Below are 18,324 nucleotides of genomic sequence, written 5' to 3' on the forward strand. Positions count from 1 at the left end.
TGACAAAATATGAAGAGACACACAATGAACAGGTTGGAGAAGAACTACTTAACACACTACATGAAAGCCGAAAAGAGAGATGGGTAGAAACCATTGAAAATTTTGACCTCAGTCACTCCAGCCGCCATGCATGGCAAACCCTCAGAAAGCTAAACCCTGAATCTCGTCAAACAAAATCAGCCCCCCAGATTGCAGCTGACGAAATTGCCAAAGAAATTAAACAACGGGGACAACACATCCCAAATCATCAATTTGAAAAAGAAATAAGAAAAGAATATCAAAAGACCCTGAAAACTGTGCCTGACCATAGCATGTTTTTAAGTGTCCTAATAACAATTAATGAAATGAAAAGAGCTATATTCTTCTTCTTCTAGGTTCCATGCCTGGTCCAGGCTTCGGATACTGCATGAATTATCTCTCTCCATTCCTCCCTGTCTCTTGCTTTTTCAAACAGCTCTTGGATTGTTAGGTTGGTGAAGCCCTTCAGTTGGTCTATGAGTGTTTTTCTTTGTCTCCCCCGGGCGCGTTTACCAGGTATTTTTCCACAACTTGCCAGGTATTCATTCTTATCTTTCCTTACTATGTGTCCGAAAAAGGATAGTTGTCGATCCACTAATAAGGGCATTAGTTTCCTTTGTTGGTATGTTTGTTTTAGCACTTCTTCGTTCGTTTTGTGTGCAGTATACGATATTCTCTGCATCCTTCTCAAACACCACATTTCAAAAGCTTCAATGTTCTTTTGTGTTTCTGCATTTGTAGTCCAGCTTTTGCATCCGTATAACAAGATTGGCCACACGTAGCACTTCAAGACTCGGAATCTAATCCCGAACGACATCTGTTTGTTTTTCAAAATGTTTCCGAGGTCCATGAAGGCCTGTTTGGCTTGAGTTATTCTTGCTCGTATGTCTCGGTTACATCTTCCATCTGTTGTCACTATTGAACCTAGGTATTTAAAACTTTCTACGTTGGTAAGTTGCTCGCCGTGAATCGTTATATTGCAGGTGTTGTTGTTTTCGGGGTTTTTCTGTATTACCATGCATTCCGTTTTGGTGATATTCACTTCCATTCCCTTGGCTTCACTATCTACTACCACTTTGTCAACAATCTTTTGAAGTTGGATTTCTGATGTTGCAATGAGTACCGTATCGTCTGCGTATCTTATATTATTTATGTTGTGACCTCCTACTTTTATTCCCTCCATATTAGTTATGCCCCTCATGATTGTTTCTTGGTATAGATTAAACAGATCTGGTGAGGCAACACACCCTTGACGGACTCCTTTCTTAATAGGAATGGAATTTCCTATAGAGTTTCCGATTTGATAGATGCCTGCTGGGTGTAGTATAATGTTTGCATGAGTCTGAGGTCTTTCTCATCAGCGCCAATGGAGTGCAGTTGTTTTAGTATTTCTTCGTGGCATACTCTATCAAAAGCTTTTTTGTAGTCGACAAAACAGAGGTATAGTGGGGTCTGAACCTGTATAGCTCTTTCACTTAAAACACGGAGGAGGTATATTGCGTTCCTTGTCCCTCTGTCAGGTTGGAATCCATATTGTTCTTCTGCGATTTCGGGGTTAATCTTATTCCTTAGCCTGTTGATAATTATACGCAACAGTATTTTGTTGATGTGGCTTATTAAACTTATAGTTCTAAAATTTTCGCATCTGACTGCACCTGCTTTCTTTGGTATTGCTATGAAAATAGAGTTACAGAGATCTTCTGGAATTTTCCCAGTGTTGTATATATTGTTGAATAATATATGAAGTTCATCAATTGCTAGATCTCCTAGGCTTTTTAATACCTCTACAGATATTTCATCAGGGCCTGTTGCTTTACCATCCCTCATTCGTTCCATGGCATGTTCAATTTCACTTTTGGTGATGTTTGGTCCGCTTAATGGTTCTTTGAATTTCAGTGGTGGTTCATTTCTATTTGGATCATTGTACAGTTCGCCTATGTATTCTACCCATCGACTTTCTATATGTTGTTCTTCAAATAACAGTTCCCCTTGTTTGTTTTGGATACAACTTCCTGCTGCTTTGCTTTTCCTTTTCCCTGATAATTCTTTTATTCTTTGGTGAGCTTGTTGGGGGTTGGGCTTGTATTCTCTTTCGATTTCGCAGCATTTCCAGTCTAGATAGTTCTCGTGTGCCTCGATGCATTTGGATTTAATGTGGTTGTTCAATGTTTGGTACAGTAGAACTCGGAAATAGCGAGTACGACGGGTCCACTCCTGATTACTCGCTATTTCCGAGTTCTCGCTATTCCCGAGTTGCCAGGAAAGGTCACTCGGCCGTACAAAAATACATATATATGGAAAGACAATGTGTGTGTGTGTGTGTGTGTGTGAGCCGCGCGTGCGTGCGTGTGTGTGTGTGCCGCGTGTGCGTGCAAATGACTATGTGTGGATAAAGTGGGGTGAGGGCGGGGTTGAACGGCCTTCGTTAACTACGTAATGATGGCCACAGGTTGAAGTTGATCCACCCCTTCCATTTCCATCATGATTTCGTGTGTATGTGTCTGTGTGTGCGAGTGTCTGTATGCACTAGGCATGTTTGATGAGGTAAACAAGCGCATCATTCAATCACTGACCAACTGAAATGATGATTCCACGCTCCCCTCTCTCACTGAACGTGTCGTTCGTTAACGAATGCGACTCGCTGACCGATGCTGCGAAGTGAGGCATGTTGACATGTTGGCTGCCAGTGCTTACCTCGCGCGTCGCGTGGCATCACATTGGGTGAATAATTGACCCCCACACGCACACAAACACACACACACCCAACCCCCACCCAAATTTGTTTCGCCTACTATGTACTCTAGACTAGGCTACAATGTAATATTACTTGTAACGAAAAATAAGAAAAGAAAAGAAGCTGGGCTAAAAATATTTAAATCGCCCTTGTCTGGTGTTTTGCTTTACTTCGTTCGAAGTCCTAGGCTGGGGCAGGAAATGCTCGTTATTTCCGAGTTGACCTCTTTTTCATACTCGCTACTTGCATGCTAATTTTATTGACTCAAATAAGAGAAAAAAACGGGGATTTAGATTTTACTCGCTATTTCCGAGTTCTCGCTAATTCCGAGTACGTTACTTTCATGTTCTACTGTATTCTGCAGACCCTCTGTTTCATTGTCGTCTTTCTTCAAATAGGTTTAGAATTTCATTTGTCATCCATTCCTTTTTGCTGTTTATTTGAGCTATTGGTAAATGCTTTTCTGCAGTTGCTTTGACACACTTTTGGAATATATCAAATTGTTTTTCACATTTTTCGTTATCAGGTTCACTTTGGCTTTGTATCATGAGTGCATTTTCAAATTCTTCTCTCATTTTTGTTTGTATGCCATTGTCTTTGCATAACCTGTAATCCCTCTTTATTCTACCAGCTGTTCTCTGAATAGCTTTAAACTTTATCCTTACTGTACAAACAACTGGGACATGGTCACTGTCTACATCGGCGCCTGGGTAGGTTTTGCAATTTAATATGCCATTTCTGAATCTTGATGATACTGCTATAAAGTCTATCTGGTTCCTTGCTCTGTCCCCTGGTGATTGCCATGTCCAGGTTCTTCTTGGGTGTTGTTGAAACCAGGTGTTTGAAATCATTAATTTATTTGTCCTACACCAATCTGCCCAGATGTTTCCTCGTTCATTTCTGTCTCCGAGTCCATGTGGTCCGATTATGTCACCATCTCTGCCTCTGCCAATCTTAGCATTTAGGTCCCCCATTACTATAATAGACCTGTAAATGAGCTCTATAAAAATTGACTGAAACTGAAACTCTTCGTAATTCGTCGTAGCGGTAAAATCCACAGAATCAAAATGAAAGGTAAACAGCAAGCTCACTTGAGCAAAGCAATGGCAGAAAACTAATTTGCGCGGGAATTAATTAGGCTACTTACATTGCTCCTTATAATTAGGTACCCAATCAGTGAAGAAACTTAGAAACGGTCAACCAGTTTGTTTACAACATGAGGTAATCAAGATGTGCTTGTAGCAATCATTTAACTTTCGATTTGAAGGTGTCTACATAACGAACTTCCGGTGTTTCGAATTTTTCTTTCTCATACTTTTCCTGTCCTTCAAGTAAATGAGGTCAATTTTGGCTTAGACGAAACAGTGAAATTTATCGCTCGGCGGCTCAGTTAAAATTGGCTACGACAGGTTTCGAAAGTGAAAAAATAATTTCACGAAGGCTGTGTGAAAATACACTGGGGTGTGTTCAGACACGGCAATTCTAAAAAGCGTCGCTTAGCCTTGGCAATATATATCCATCATTAATATAAACGGCCCATGAACTATGCGTGGGGCTGTGGAACATTCCTAGTTAACTTTACAGTCAATCGACTACGATTCATGAATTCTTTATTTATTCATTTCTTTCTTCCCTTTTTAAAAATATTTGAATTTGACGAATTGACTGATTTCAGTTAATTGACTGAGAATTTACAGGTCTACTATAAGGACTTCTTGTGATTTACACATTCGTTTTGCTTTGTCTAGTCTGCAAAGATAGATCATCATCAAGCCCTACTGCAACCTCCTCGTGGTGTCGAACGGTAACAGGTCAAGCTGGCTAACTGCAGAGGGCGACAAGAATAGGCAATGGCAAACCATTCTTGTAACTTTGCCGAGTTAACTGCATGAATAAGTCCAAAAAGTTAAACGGTGACAGCGTAAAGAGGAGCATGTTTTCACGGAAGACTGCTGCCTCGCTCGGTTGGGAGCGTGATGTTCGTCAGGTCACACCGAACCGTCAGCCAGTTACTAGGCGAAATAAATTTAACAAATGTGACAAAACCAAAATTGGGACATGGAATGTCAGGACCTGTGCCCAAAAAGGAAAACTAAACAACATTCTAAAAGAAATGAAACGGCTCAAAATAAATATTCTTGGCCTGGCAGAGATGAGATGGAAAGAGCAGGGAACCATGTCAAAACAAGAAAACAACACGACATATAAGATCATATGGAGTGGTGGAACCTCTTTCCAAAAAGGAGTAGGGATGATCTTAGACCAACAATCAACCAAATTTTACAAAGGGCACGTAGCAATCTCAGACAGAGTTTTGCTGGTTAAGCTAAGAGGACCTGTAGTTGACACCAATATTATTCAAGTTTATGCACCAACAGAAGAGGCGACAGATGCAGATATGACAGAGTTTTACCATTCACTAGACAAAGCAAAACGAACGAAAAGAGCTATAAAGAAAATAAAAAATGGCAAAGCTGCTGGCATTGATGGAATATACCCCGACATGATTACTAACTTTGGACCAGAAACAATAGACTGGCTGGCAAATACTATGACAGACATCATGGAAAAGGGCACATATCCACAAATTTGGAAACATGCCAAGTAATCGCCATATTAAAACCAGGAAAACCAATGACTGAACCATCCAGCTATAGACCAATATCTCTACTTTGTTGCTTATACAAGCTCCTGGAAAGAATCGTACAAGAGCGAATCACCCCATATGTAAATCCCTGCATACCACCAGAACAAGCGGGCTTTAGACCACGAAGAAGCACAAGTGAACAGGTCCTTGCACTGACCTCATACATTGAAGCAGGCTTTGAGAACAAAAAGAAGACTGGTGCAGTCCTAATAGACCTATCTGCAGCCTACGATACTGTTTGGACAGGCGGACTTATGTTAAAGCTCTCAAAACTGATTCCTTGTAGAAAGACGCTCAAACTGCTGTCTACCATGACTGGCATAAGACAATTCCATGTCATATTGGGAGAAAACAAAAGCAAAACACGCAAAATTAAAAATGGGGCCTTAGCCTATCAATCGAAAAACTGGAAAGAGATTGAAGAAGTTCTAAGCAAAGACACCACCCGCCGAAACAATATTTTGATAGATGGTACCTAAAAATGAATACCACCAAATCAATATCCACAAACTTCCACTTGAACAATCGAGAGGCAACAAAAGAACTTAAGATCACAGCCGGTCACTCAATACTACCCCCAGACCCCAATCCTAAATATCTTGGCATTACATTGGACAGACAACTAAACTATCGCAAACACATTGAAGGAACAGCAAATCCTGGTGAGAAAACTCGCAACTACCACCTGGTGCTGAGAACGTCTGCTTTGGCACTGTGCTATAGTGTGGGAGAATACTGTACAATGAGAATTATAACAGGATGCCTCAGGTCAACTCCAACTCAGTGGCTCCCAACACTGAGCGGCATTGGACCACCAAGTTTAAGACGACAAGATGCTAATCAAAGGATGCATGCAAGAATTGACGAAATCACAGACAACATTCCCATAAAATCAATCGTAAAGGGGGCACCTTCAACAACTAGACTTAAATCGAGAAGACCTTTCCACTTAACAAAAATGGCAGACTTCAGTGTTGAGGAAAACTGGAGAGAAATGTGGAACAAGGAAACACCAAAAGGAGGAAACATCATTAAAGATCCAACCAAAAAAGTGCCTGCATTCAATAACACCAGGAAATACTGGATTTCCTCAAACCGCCTCTTAACTGGACATGGCAGAACTGCATCAAATATGTGCAGATGGAAACTTGGAAACAGTGATACCTGCCAGAAATGTCAGGCAGCCCCAGAGACCAGCGATCACATCGTCCTCCACTGTCCAGTCACTAAACTTAAGGTGGCTACGAAACCATCCTTAGGGCGGAGGAAGACTTTAGAAGCTGGGTTGACGAAATACATTTGGAGGTGTAGCCATACGCTACTACTAACACTAAAGAAACCTTGGTAACTCAAGCTCAAGCCTAATCATACAGTGGAATCCACATGAAGTCAACAAGGCTAAAGTCAACTTCTGCTTAAAGTCAACACTTCTTGTTGGTCCCAATTTTTTCTCTTCTTTATCTATATGTGTTCCACTGAAAATGGATACTTGCTTAAAGTCAAACTTTCTGGCCCTTAGCGTTGACTTTATTAATCCATCCTTAGTTCTGAAATGACATCCTCTGATGTAAATTGTTGTTAAAAATATCTACAAAATGTATTTTCTTATGTTAACTGAGAATACTTACAAACAAGAACGATACAGAAAAAAAAAAACAAGCAGATGGTCATTTAAACAACCCATACCTGGAGCCAATGACAAAGATGTGAGTCTTCCCTGAAGTAAAATCTCATTGGTGCTACTGTTGCCTCGAATATCCCAAAACCGGACACGCTTGTCAAAATGACCACTGATAATACTGGTACCCTGGAGAGTGACAAGGTCATTGCAACTGCTGCCTGCAAATATTGTCTTGATACCTGGACAATGAAATTAAAATAAAAATAAGCCTTTCACTTTTTACCATTCATTTGTATGATTTCAGATGTAGCCATTATGGGATAGTTTCATTTCAAATAAGATTTATAACATGAGACCTACAGCAATTCCATTGTGAAATTTAAAGAGTCTTCAAGGTGAATTTTTTCTTTTTAATTCAAAGACTAAAACAACAAATTATTCCTTCGACAAAACCCCACTAGCATATACAACAGAACTCCTTGACTGTAGTTTCCTCAGAAGTATAAGGACATCAAGTTCACTTTTCTCCAACAAGAAACTTCATGATGTTCAAATACTCTGCCTTGTCTGCAACTTTGTCAGCTATTTTATTTTTCAAGATCTGAAATCTCATTAACAGGTTTGGCTTTCTTGACTTTCAACACCTCTAGCTCCCCAAATTTATCCACACCCCCCCCCCCCCCCCCCCCCCCCCCCCCCCTCTCTCTCTCTCTCTCTCTCTCTCTCTCTCTCTCTCTCTCTCTCTTTCTAATCTTTTCATCCTCTTCTCCTCGAAGAATTGTCTTGAGGAACTAATTGAGAAGAGCAGAGCTGGCAAAAGATCACCATCTCTTCTCCTACATACTCTCAATTTATGCCAAACCTCCCTTATTCACAGATTCACTAATGCCCACTTTTGGCTTAAGTGAATTTCAGACAAAATTTGGAAGAATTTTAATCCCCAAAACAGGAATTTTCACATAAAAAATCTTATCTATTGAGGACTATAACCGCAGAGCTGCCAACCCCATCTGATGAGAATGTGTACAATGGGACCTCAAAATGGGGGAGTTTTCATAAAAATGGGTACAATCCTGAAATCGAAGGAAACTAACATTTGGTTGTTTGGGTCGGTTACACAGGCATGCACAATGGCTTTATCATTTAAATTACATGTCTTCTGAAGGTATGCAACCCCTGTTTTGAAATATGACACAACAGATTTGTAGAATTTGTCTTGTTGCTCTACATCTAGGTCTTTCTCCACTAATTTTCTACATTTGTAGCACACATCAATGTCAGAATTGGGAAGCAAGTTTGACTTCTGGGAAGCATCAGTTGTTAAGAGGTCAGTATCCTTTATTGCCTGGGGTTTCAGAAATCGACTATGTACACTGAAAATGGGTACAATCTTGGGGGAAAGGCGTACAAGCGTACAATCGCTGAAAATGCGTACAATTCCGCATTTTTTGCGGTACCTTGGCAGCTCTGATAACCTCCCAAAAAAAAACCTTTTTTTTTCAAATCAAGTAAAGCTCCAAAAACAATTATTGTACTTGCCATATAAAATTTTTAAATATAAAAATGCATGGTAGGGTCGGTAGTATTGTTGGTCTGTTTTTAAGGGTTTTACAGCACTTGTGACACAGGCAATTTCAGTGCCAGTAAAAAAAGGGTGGAAAAGGAAAAATTAAAAGATTCTAGAATTACAATTATAAGGCCATGAGAAAAAGTGGGACAATGGGGATTTATTCAAATAGGAAACAAATGTAGATTTCAAGAACACACTATCAGTGTTCTAAGTTTGAGATCACCTAAAAGTCTCATCCAGACATCAGCACAGGATCCCAATAAGAGAAAATACTAAAATCATTACAGAATCATTCCAAAACAGAAAAAAATTACCAACAATACATAACAGAGAGGTGATTTCCAAGGGAAAAATAATAATCTCCCAAAACTAATACTAAACAATTGACCGTTTCTCAGCTAAATGAATAGATTTCTACTGTAATTAAATGAGCACGTTTGTATCAGATTGATACATCACTTTTAAGATAAGGTAAGCAACCTGCTATGCGGAGAGACTCCAGAGAAAGACTTTGCACAAAATTATCTCTCCCTGTGTTACCCATGGGTGAAAGCTCACAGAGATCAGTTTGCCTAAAAGTCAGTCAAGCAAACCCAGTTTGTCTTAAAGCCATGATAACTCAAAATAAGTAGCAATCATCTTAAACTTAAAATGCTGGCAGGCGATTATCATTTTAACCAAAAAAAAACTAGCATCGTTGGCATAGCTGACCAACTTTAACTCCTGGTGTCACATCAGAATAGAATATAAAATTTGCCCCCTAATGTCCTGTCCCTAGGTTTCATCTGTAATGTCTACAGCTTGGTTTGAACTTAAATAAACTGCACTGATAAGACAATCTAAACATAGGAGCAGGCTGATAGATCTCCATGCCATCATATATTTTGTATTATTCATGTGTCCAAATACTAATAGCCTTACCATGAAGATCACCAAAGAGCAGTTTTTGTTGCATATGTGCATCTGGTTGTTTTCATGAGAATGTATGTGTGTGTAAGTTGAGGGAGAAGGAGAGGGGGGAGATCAGTATGCACTTTCTCTCATTATTATACATTTAACATTACAAATAAATAATATTAACGTGTTAATAGTGTTAAGTGCAGATGACGATGAATGTTTTTAAATAAAGTTAATCTCACAGAAAGTTACCATTTTATCATACTGTAGCAAAATTCAATGACTCACATGCTCGACTATGTAAATCCCATATTTTTAGAGTTCTATCGTGGCTCCCTGACACAACTTTGCTGTCGGATATGAATTTTGTTGACAACACTTTTCCACTGTGGCCTGTCAATGTATGCTGGGGACACGAATGATAATAAAAACAAAGTATGCCACTTTTCTGAGACAGAATCCCTCTGTGAAAGTCATTATATTCAAAATATGCTATTTGTTGGTTCTTTAGCAAATTCATCTTTTTTTACAAGAAATAGTAAATGTAAAATGATGTAGAATAAAATAGTTCAACTGAACAATATTATCAAACTGAAAGGACAAGAATAAATATGATGCAATATAATGGAAATTAATTACAATATGCAATGAACAGTTTGGTTAAACTTTTTTGATTTATGCTCAAATTGCTATATATTCATTGCTATTTATTTTACCACTCAGTTCATGTTATATGCAAACACAGTGTTAGATAAATTCCATCTTCTCGCTTTAAAAATTGGTAATGAAGTAATCTGTCACTTGAGTGTTTGTGTATATGACTGTATCTGATGTGTATGTGTGTATGAATAGGATGTGAATGAGTGTGTGATTGCCTGTGAATTTGGAGATAATTTAACTATGTTTTCCTGCAAGTCTATGATTTAAAGTCATCAGTATTTTATATGTGTCATCATCACCATTATCTTCATCACATTTCAGAAATACTACATACCCTTAACCTCAAATCAGACAGACTCCAGACACGACTAGCAAAATCATTAGAAGCACCAACAATAAGCCTGTCCTGGGAACAAGAAAACAAAATTATTACAAATTTTTAAAAACTATGGTATTAAAGTTAAGTTTTTAAAGGTTTTACGGCGCTTGAAACATATTTAGGTCATTTCAGCGCCAGTAAAAAGGAAGAAAAATGGGATAGACAAAAAAGTTATAGATTTGCAATTGAAACCACACAAGAAAAGGTAAGAAAAGGGGAAGAGTCCAAATAGGGAAAAGATGTAGATTCCAAGAGTACAAGAACACTGTTCTAAGTTTGAGATCACCTAAAAGTTTCATCCATACACAAGCACAGGTCCCTGAACTCTTTAAGACCAAATCGTTATGGGCGGGGTAGTCAAGACTGGCCTCAGTCAATAAAATCCAATCGTTGTGAAAGAAATGGCAGGCCTGTCACTGTCGCAGGATGTTTTCAGCTTTGATTTTTATAAATTTGCCAACAAAAAATAAAAAATGTTGCAGAAATTTCGATTTGGACCCTATTTTATTTGCGGGTGAAAATCATTGATTTTGCACTAGCACTTTGTTTGGTAAAAATTGGACAAAAATTATGACTTTGGTGACAATTATTGTAACTTTTAAAAATTATTATGAATAATTTATAACTCCCTCATTTGTGGGCCGATTTTGTCACTCGTGGTATCAATATTATTGAAATAGAGAGATTGCAACTTCAGTTATTTTTTCTGATGTGAAATTATTACTTTGTATTATTTAGCACCAAGAAAAATGGTTGGAAAATAAAAATGTTACAGTCTTTGATCTACCGCCACTGTCTATTCTAGTATAATTGTGAGTCAAGCATCCCAAAGTGTTAGAACAATCACATGCTCTCTAGTTCATCACCCGAAACAAAGAACTCACTAACCGTCAGGGTATTACACTATTGTTATGCAACAAAATTGACACCTTTTTGAGTCAGCTAAAAACTAAAAGTAAAAAAATATAATTGTGAGGAATTTGAAAGTCACATTGTTGAAATCAGCTTGAAAAAAAGAAGGATATTGGTCTTTATTTCAGAAAAATCGGTTGAGAACAAAACTGTTTTACAAGTAAATTTCATTTAAAAAATTACTTTTACTTATTTTAGCTTTATTTAGCAACTTTTTTATTTATCGGCCGATTTTCTTGATTTTTATATCATTGTTTATATGTCAATAAGACGAGATCAATGATATACTTTGTTTTAAATGTAACTAGAACATAACTTGACTTTTACAAAACATTATAAAACTTTTAAAAATTAAAAAAACATTTTTTAAATATTAAAGCAAAAAAAAAAAAAAGGAACAGAACACAACAGAGAGATGATTTACAAGTAAAAAAAATATCATCTCCCAAATCGCTCGCCCCGTCTTTCACTTCACCACCTCCTTTCCCTTTCTTATCGTCCGCTCGGCTACTCTCGATTGTTTCTTTCTCCATCACTGTCTCGGAACCAAAGATGGCGTTCATTGTAATTTTGACCGAGATGGCAGGCGATAAATAGGCGTTAAACTATTGTTTAAATTGCACAATTTTTACGATTATATACAACTATCCAGATGAATGAATTCACAAATATAAATTTAACACAATTCCGTTTGAAAATATAGAATAATAATAATATAGAATTTAAATCAAATTGAAGTTGGTGGGCTCAAGTGATCAACGCTAAAGCAACACGAAAAGTGGTCACGTGACGCAGCGCTTCCTCCAAGTGCTCCTTTCAGCATTAAAGTAGATGGAATAACTATACATTTGACGGTTTCCCTCCCAGCCAAGGATTCCTGCCAGGCCAAGGATAGAACTAAGTAATCCCATTCCAAGACAAAGACAGAAAACAACTCGGAAAACAGATATAGGGGATAGAAGACACAGGGTCACCTCATAGCAGGTCAAAGACCCCACCCAGAAATTATAGTATTGGCTGGTTTTTAATTTCTCAAAACTTTTGTCTCCTAAATTTCCTGCCCGGTGTTTGGGGTAATACATATGCCACTATTTTCATTCTTAAGTAAAGAAAGAAAAGAAAATGAGCAAAGATAGTTCATATATGTGAAGACAAGACAAGACCAAGACTGATGTGCACAACTCTTCAACAGTTCTGTAAACTCTTTAAGGTAAGTTCTACAATTATAAAATAATCAAAAACGAGAAACAGAAATATTTGAAAGCTTACATCAGAACTGTAATCCAAAGAGGTGATACCTGCATTACTGCCCACAAGAAGACCCCTGTTCTCACAGTTTCCTAAAGGAAAGATAATTCATTAATTAACTTATATGATATGAAAAGGACCAACCAAAGTTAACAAAAATTAAAATTAAACATTTTTAAAAATAAATAAACATGTAATCCTCTTGTGTGGCATTGTTACATGGCTCTCCTATTGAAGATAAACACAAATGTCTTTTGAGCCATCAACGATAAAAAAAGGTCCAGTTATAAAGTCTGTAGGAGCACGCAAATGAATTTGGCGATAGGGTAGCCAGATAGCGATTCCCAATGTCAAATGACAGATCAAAATGCCCTAGCAAATGTAGACACTGTTTCTACGTACTCTCACCAGTGAAAGAAAGGATGCAGACACACTCTTAATGTGCTTTCACATAAGATCACATGTTTTAAAATATGAAGTCATCCTAGACCATAGATTGCCATAAATAAGAAAGTAAGGCAGCATATTTTATTCTGCATAGGATTAAATAGTGTAATGATGTCATTGAATATTTCTACTTTTGTTTTGTTGTGTCACTTATTAAAATTGCGTCAAAACAACAATGAAATGGCATTTGATAAAATAAATAACAGATTTATGAATGACACAATCTGAAACCCAAAAAAAATAAGATTTCCATTATAAATGGGTCTATGTACACCACCTCCAAAACAAATCTGCAAATATATTTTTAGATTTGCAAGGAAAAATCCTGTAGTACTGACAAGTTCAAATTCCTTCTCCTCTATTATATGGTTAGATTAAAATACTTTATAATTGATAAAGTACAGTTCAGTTTGGTAATATTCATTATTTTAAACAAGTTTTCTCCTCACTTTTGGTTTGGAAACCTAAACCTGGAGAGAGAGAAAAATTCGAATCTGACCAAATTCAACCCCACAAAGTTCCGAATGTGCTACGCATCCCAATGAAATTGATTAAATTGGCAGGTCTACAAATCTCTGGCATTATCCTTACCATTGCTGTATTCCCAGAGTTTGATTTTTCTGTCAGCCCCACCTGTGGCAAAAAAATGTTCTGAAGAGCTCCATTGAATGGCATATACTTCCCCCTCATGACCATCCTGCAATTAAAAATGAAATTATATGATTTCGTATTGATCTAATGATCACCATTCAGAAAAGGAAGAAAGATCCTTAATTTAAATAAGTGTTGCTTTTAGGGTCTTTAAAATGCTTGCCAAACTTCTTAAGTCAATTTAGTGACATTATCAAAATGAAATACTATTATGAATTATATTTCTATTGCACTCCTCTCCATAGAGCTCAAGGTGTAAAACATTCATTTCATTAAATAGATTAAAATAAATATCATTGTTTCACTATTTGTATTTCATTTATTTATCAACTTACGAATTTACACCTCGCTTGAGTAGGTACAGAGGCCATGATACATGTAGGAAGGGATGAACTATCGAGGGAGGTATTTCTGTAAATGGATTAATCATATAGAAAATTATGAGAAAATGACAGACTATGCTTTATCAAAAGAATGTGTGGGGCCACTTTTGAAGAGGATGAAAGTCTGGTGTCTCGATCAAAAGCCCTTTATTATCTCAATCACTGCCACTGCAGTTCTACTAGTGGTGTGTGTATGTGGGGAGATGGGGGGGGGGGGGGGGGTGTTATCTTCATATTCATCGGATTCTGATGAAGACCTAATGTCGTATCACCATGTGGTAATTTATCAATTATGGAATCATCATTTGCTTTAAAAATCAATCTATGCTGCAATAAAGTCTTCAATAGATGACAAAGAGATTTGAAGAGATGAAACCTCAATACTTACTGTAAATCTATATTAACTTGTTCTTTGGCTGCCTCTTCTAAATCTTTTTTGAGCTTTGATTGACGTTGTCTAAAATCATAGAAAGGAAAATAAAACAAACAGTGAAATACACATAAAACAAATTATTAAAAGATCATTATATATCAATTATATAAATCCAATTTCCAGTCTCATCAAAATAATTTATCTTTTCTCTCAGCTGACGATATGGAGCTAAATTTTCATTTAAACAGTACGAGTTGCCCGTTAGGCATTCATTTTGCAATAGAGCTCTTACAATATCCATTAGCCAGACATCAATTCACAAATGAGTCCAGTGGAAGAATGGGTGTGAAATGCCTTCCTCCCCCTTGAATCATAAATAATATCTTTGTGCTGGTTGAGAAATGATGTTTTTGTCAATTCCAAAACTATAAGGAGTAATGCCTATAAGAGCCAGAAAAACTTTTTTTAAAAGGTAGAAGAGAAAATTTGGCTCTGAAAAAAAGAGCAAAACACACAATAATAAAGGATTAAAACAACGTTTGTATTGTCTCATCTATATTCCAGAGCCAAAACTACTCAATATCACTTAATATATGACAAAATCTGTGACTAGGTCAGTAAAGTTATATCAAATGGAGAAACTTACTGTATAAAGGTTGCATTTTCTTCATTCATTCTGTCAGCATCTCGAGATTTGAGGGCCATCCATCTGTTGACCAAGTCATTATTGTCTTCTTGGGTTTTACGGTACTTCTCTTCCAAGGATGAGAAAGCCATCTAAAATAGATTAAAGGACTTTTACAGTGATACATATACACGTAAATCATGAATGAAGAGCCATAAGGTCGATAAGTTAGCAGATAATCATCCGTTTTACCCCTATCAATCTCATTCTATTTCATAACACATCATTTCATTAAACAAACAACAACAACAAAAAAAAACCCTCTATTTTTGCATTCTACGCTAAATGTCACTTTAAAATGGGTTTTAATCTATTCATGATACAAATGATGACATTTTCCTCCATCTTCCTCTAAAAGTTTGGTCAAAATTCTTTATATATGGGAAAACATCAAAGCTTGGCCAGTTCTGGCTAAAAAAAAAACAAAAAAACAATCTGCTGCAATCCGGGACATTGTCATGTTGAGCCAGAAGCTGAAAAAGGAGGTTAAAGTTAAAATGATCAAAGATGCCAAAAAGAAACTACACTCTTTAATCTCAATAGAGAAGAATATATAATTAACACTAGTTTTATATTTTTGGTTGTGGATTCCATTTTTAGCATCTAGTCCACATTAGGGCATTGGTTCACAAATTTCACTTCAAACTATAATTTATTGTCAAGCCACAAATCTATTCATTTATAGCTTTATTTATTTATTTTTTTAAATTATTATTATTGTGACTTTTGTAATGAGATCTTTAGAGAGAAAAGTCATTAAATCGTAAATTTCCCATAGATAAATATACAACCAAAAGATGAAAACAAAGGTTTCAGAATTAAACAATAAAAACAAAGAATGTTTTGATAACAAATCCTTTGCTAATAAACAAACAATAAAGAAAGAAACAGAAAAATAACAAATCAACGGAATGTAATAAGAATAAATATTGACATTCATATAGGTGGTAAATTCTTACCTAATCAACAGCTTCACAATACTCAATATCCTATACAAGGCTTCATTTTTTTTACTGCTGCAGGCCATATGGAACTAACTGTCCATTCCAAATAGTGTACATTTGTACTAGAACTCTCACAATATCTGTCAATGACTAAAGCCAGGCACATATTCACACCCATCAAGAGTAATGTGTGGGAAATGCCTCCACAATGTAAGGACCAAAGTTTTGCGAGCATTGTCCCTAATCCTGTAACTGACCACAAACAACATCACCTGCTTTTGTTACAAGTCAACATTTCCCTGAACAAATTTGTCCGAGGGTATTACTCGATTGAAACCCCACCCTCTCTCCCAAGGCAGAAGAAAGACTGGAAGACCAAGGAAATGAAGATGATCAGAGGAGAAAGGTGATTGAGATAACCCAAAACTGAATCCAATTGGGACTATGAGGAATAAGGCAAGTAAGTCTAGCCATTTACACAATCACTGACCTGCAATGCTTGATGTTCATCCTTCAACATCTGGTTGGTAGCCTCTAGTTCTGTCATATTTTGCTGGAGGTTGCCTTGAGCTGTCACTAGTGCTACATTGGTACTTTCCATTTCTGTGATGCTAGAAAAGAAAATAGGTGGATTTTATAACAATACGAATGATAGAAAACATCAGTATTATATTTTGGTACTCACGTGACCTATCTTAAATAGCAAAATCATTAGCATGTAAAGGAAGAGATGATAGATATTTGAAGACTGTGTGGAAACTATCTTTAAAATGATAATTTCAAAAATAATAATAAAAAGAAATTTAAAAAATAGAATTATTTTAAAAGGCCAGTGTTTGGTCGCGCAGGCTAAAAAATTCATCAATGGGGTATGGATGATAGATCAAATGAATGTAATATGTCATCAGAAATAACTTTGGGAATAATTATCTTGTCCAATAAATAAACCTCAAGTCACTCAGTTTCCAATGTACAATCATATATTTTTCTTAGATATTTTCTATTTTTAGTAACAAGCTTGATATAACATTAATAGAGATTTACACAAAAACCAACAAGAATCAGTCCAAAAAAAAAACAAAAAAACAAAAAAAGGGGGGGGGGAGAGAGAAAATAACAGAATGGATTTCTTTGTTCTGTAATAAAATGAACACACTTTTAGAATAATAGAAAGAAGTGACATAAAATAAATCTTAAGATTCTTACATGGCATCTTTCTTTTGAATCTCCTTCTCCTTCTCTTGTAATGACGCATTCAAATCGATGATCATTTGGGAATTCTGTTTGTGGATTCAGAACATTTTCAAAAAAATAATTGACAAAAGCAGTGAAAAATAAAAGCATATTCAACATTTTTAGATTGTATTCAATGGAGAAATATTGGTTGTTGTATACCTTATTTTTACATAGATATAATCTAGAGAGAGAAAAAAGCAAGTAATAAGAAAACTTGAGCTTTTATATGATATAATATCTACTAACATGCTACTCATTTGACACCTTAGTACTGAGAGAATGTGAGAGAAGAACATTTTCCAAGCAATCAACTTTGCATTGCTCACAGTAAGAATTGAACCAGAAACCTGCAGGTCCAACAGTGTCACACCACTAGACCAAAAAGCCGCAGAAAATATATTTGCTTCAAATTCCTTCTATCAACACCTTGACCTATAAAACAGTAAACATGATACATGTAAGAATATTTGTCATTAAACCACACACTTGTGCCTATATTTTTTCAGAGATAAAGATTAAGGCAACTGCATTATGTTACTACTGACTATAATGATCTTTCCCTTTTTTACTTAACTATAAATCAACACCATCAGACCCTATAAATAAGGTGAATTGAATAGCTCTTGAGACAATGATCTGGGTGTCAAAATGATTTTATCTTCAATGATAAATATTTTTACAAGTGAACCTCCTTTTCTTTTAATTATTAAATAAACTAAAAGTTGCAAAATTTTTATTTCAATGGTGTCTTTATTACGAATTCCAAAATAAACATTTTCTTCTTTTACATTTAACTTCAGATGTGTAGTCTCAGATTTTCAAGTTTATTTCTTTAGTTCTCGTTTTCAAAGATTTTAACAACTCCAAGTGTATTAGTTTTGATAGTCGTTGCTCTAATTCATATTTAAAAACTTGAGCT

The 18,324-nt window shown here is 36.3% G+C and overlaps 1 protein-coding gene across 1 annotated transcript in view; it reads right to left on the bottom strand.

Moving 5' to 3' along the window:
• The window catches only part of LOC144980930 (autophagy-related protein 16-1-like), a 31,492-nt gene that overhangs the window by 7,918 nt on the left and 5,250 nt on the right, over positions 1–18,324 (bottom strand). Inside the window, exons 4-13 of the mRNA XM_078928870.1 lie at positions 17,376–17,449; positions 16,660–16,780; positions 15,187–15,317; positions 14,556–14,624; positions 14,120–14,195; positions 13,725–13,830; positions 12,708–12,778; positions 10,482–10,553; positions 9,776–9,893; positions 7,086–7,259 (exon numbers count right to left, since the gene is read on the bottom strand). Of these exons, the coding sequence (XP_078784996.1) occupies positions 7,086–7,259; positions 9,776–9,893; positions 10,482–10,553; positions 12,708–12,778; positions 13,725–13,830; positions 14,120–14,195; positions 14,556–14,624; positions 15,187–15,317; positions 16,660–16,780; positions 17,376–17,449 (1,012 nt within the window). The remainder of the gene's footprint in view (positions 1–7,085; positions 7,260–9,775; positions 9,894–10,481; positions 10,554–12,707; positions 12,779–13,724; positions 13,831–14,119; positions 14,196–14,555; positions 14,625–15,186; positions 15,318–16,659; positions 16,781–17,375; positions 17,450–18,324) is intronic.

This window comes from Berghia stephanieae, chromosome 10 (genome assembly GCF_034508935.2).
Source record: "Berghia stephanieae isolate SIO BIC M18660-M18661 chromosome 10, UCSD_Bste_1.3, whole genome shotgun sequence".
Taxonomy (NCBI): domain Eukaryota; kingdom Metazoa; phylum Mollusca; class Gastropoda; order Nudibranchia; family Aeolidiidae; genus Berghia; species Berghia stephanieae.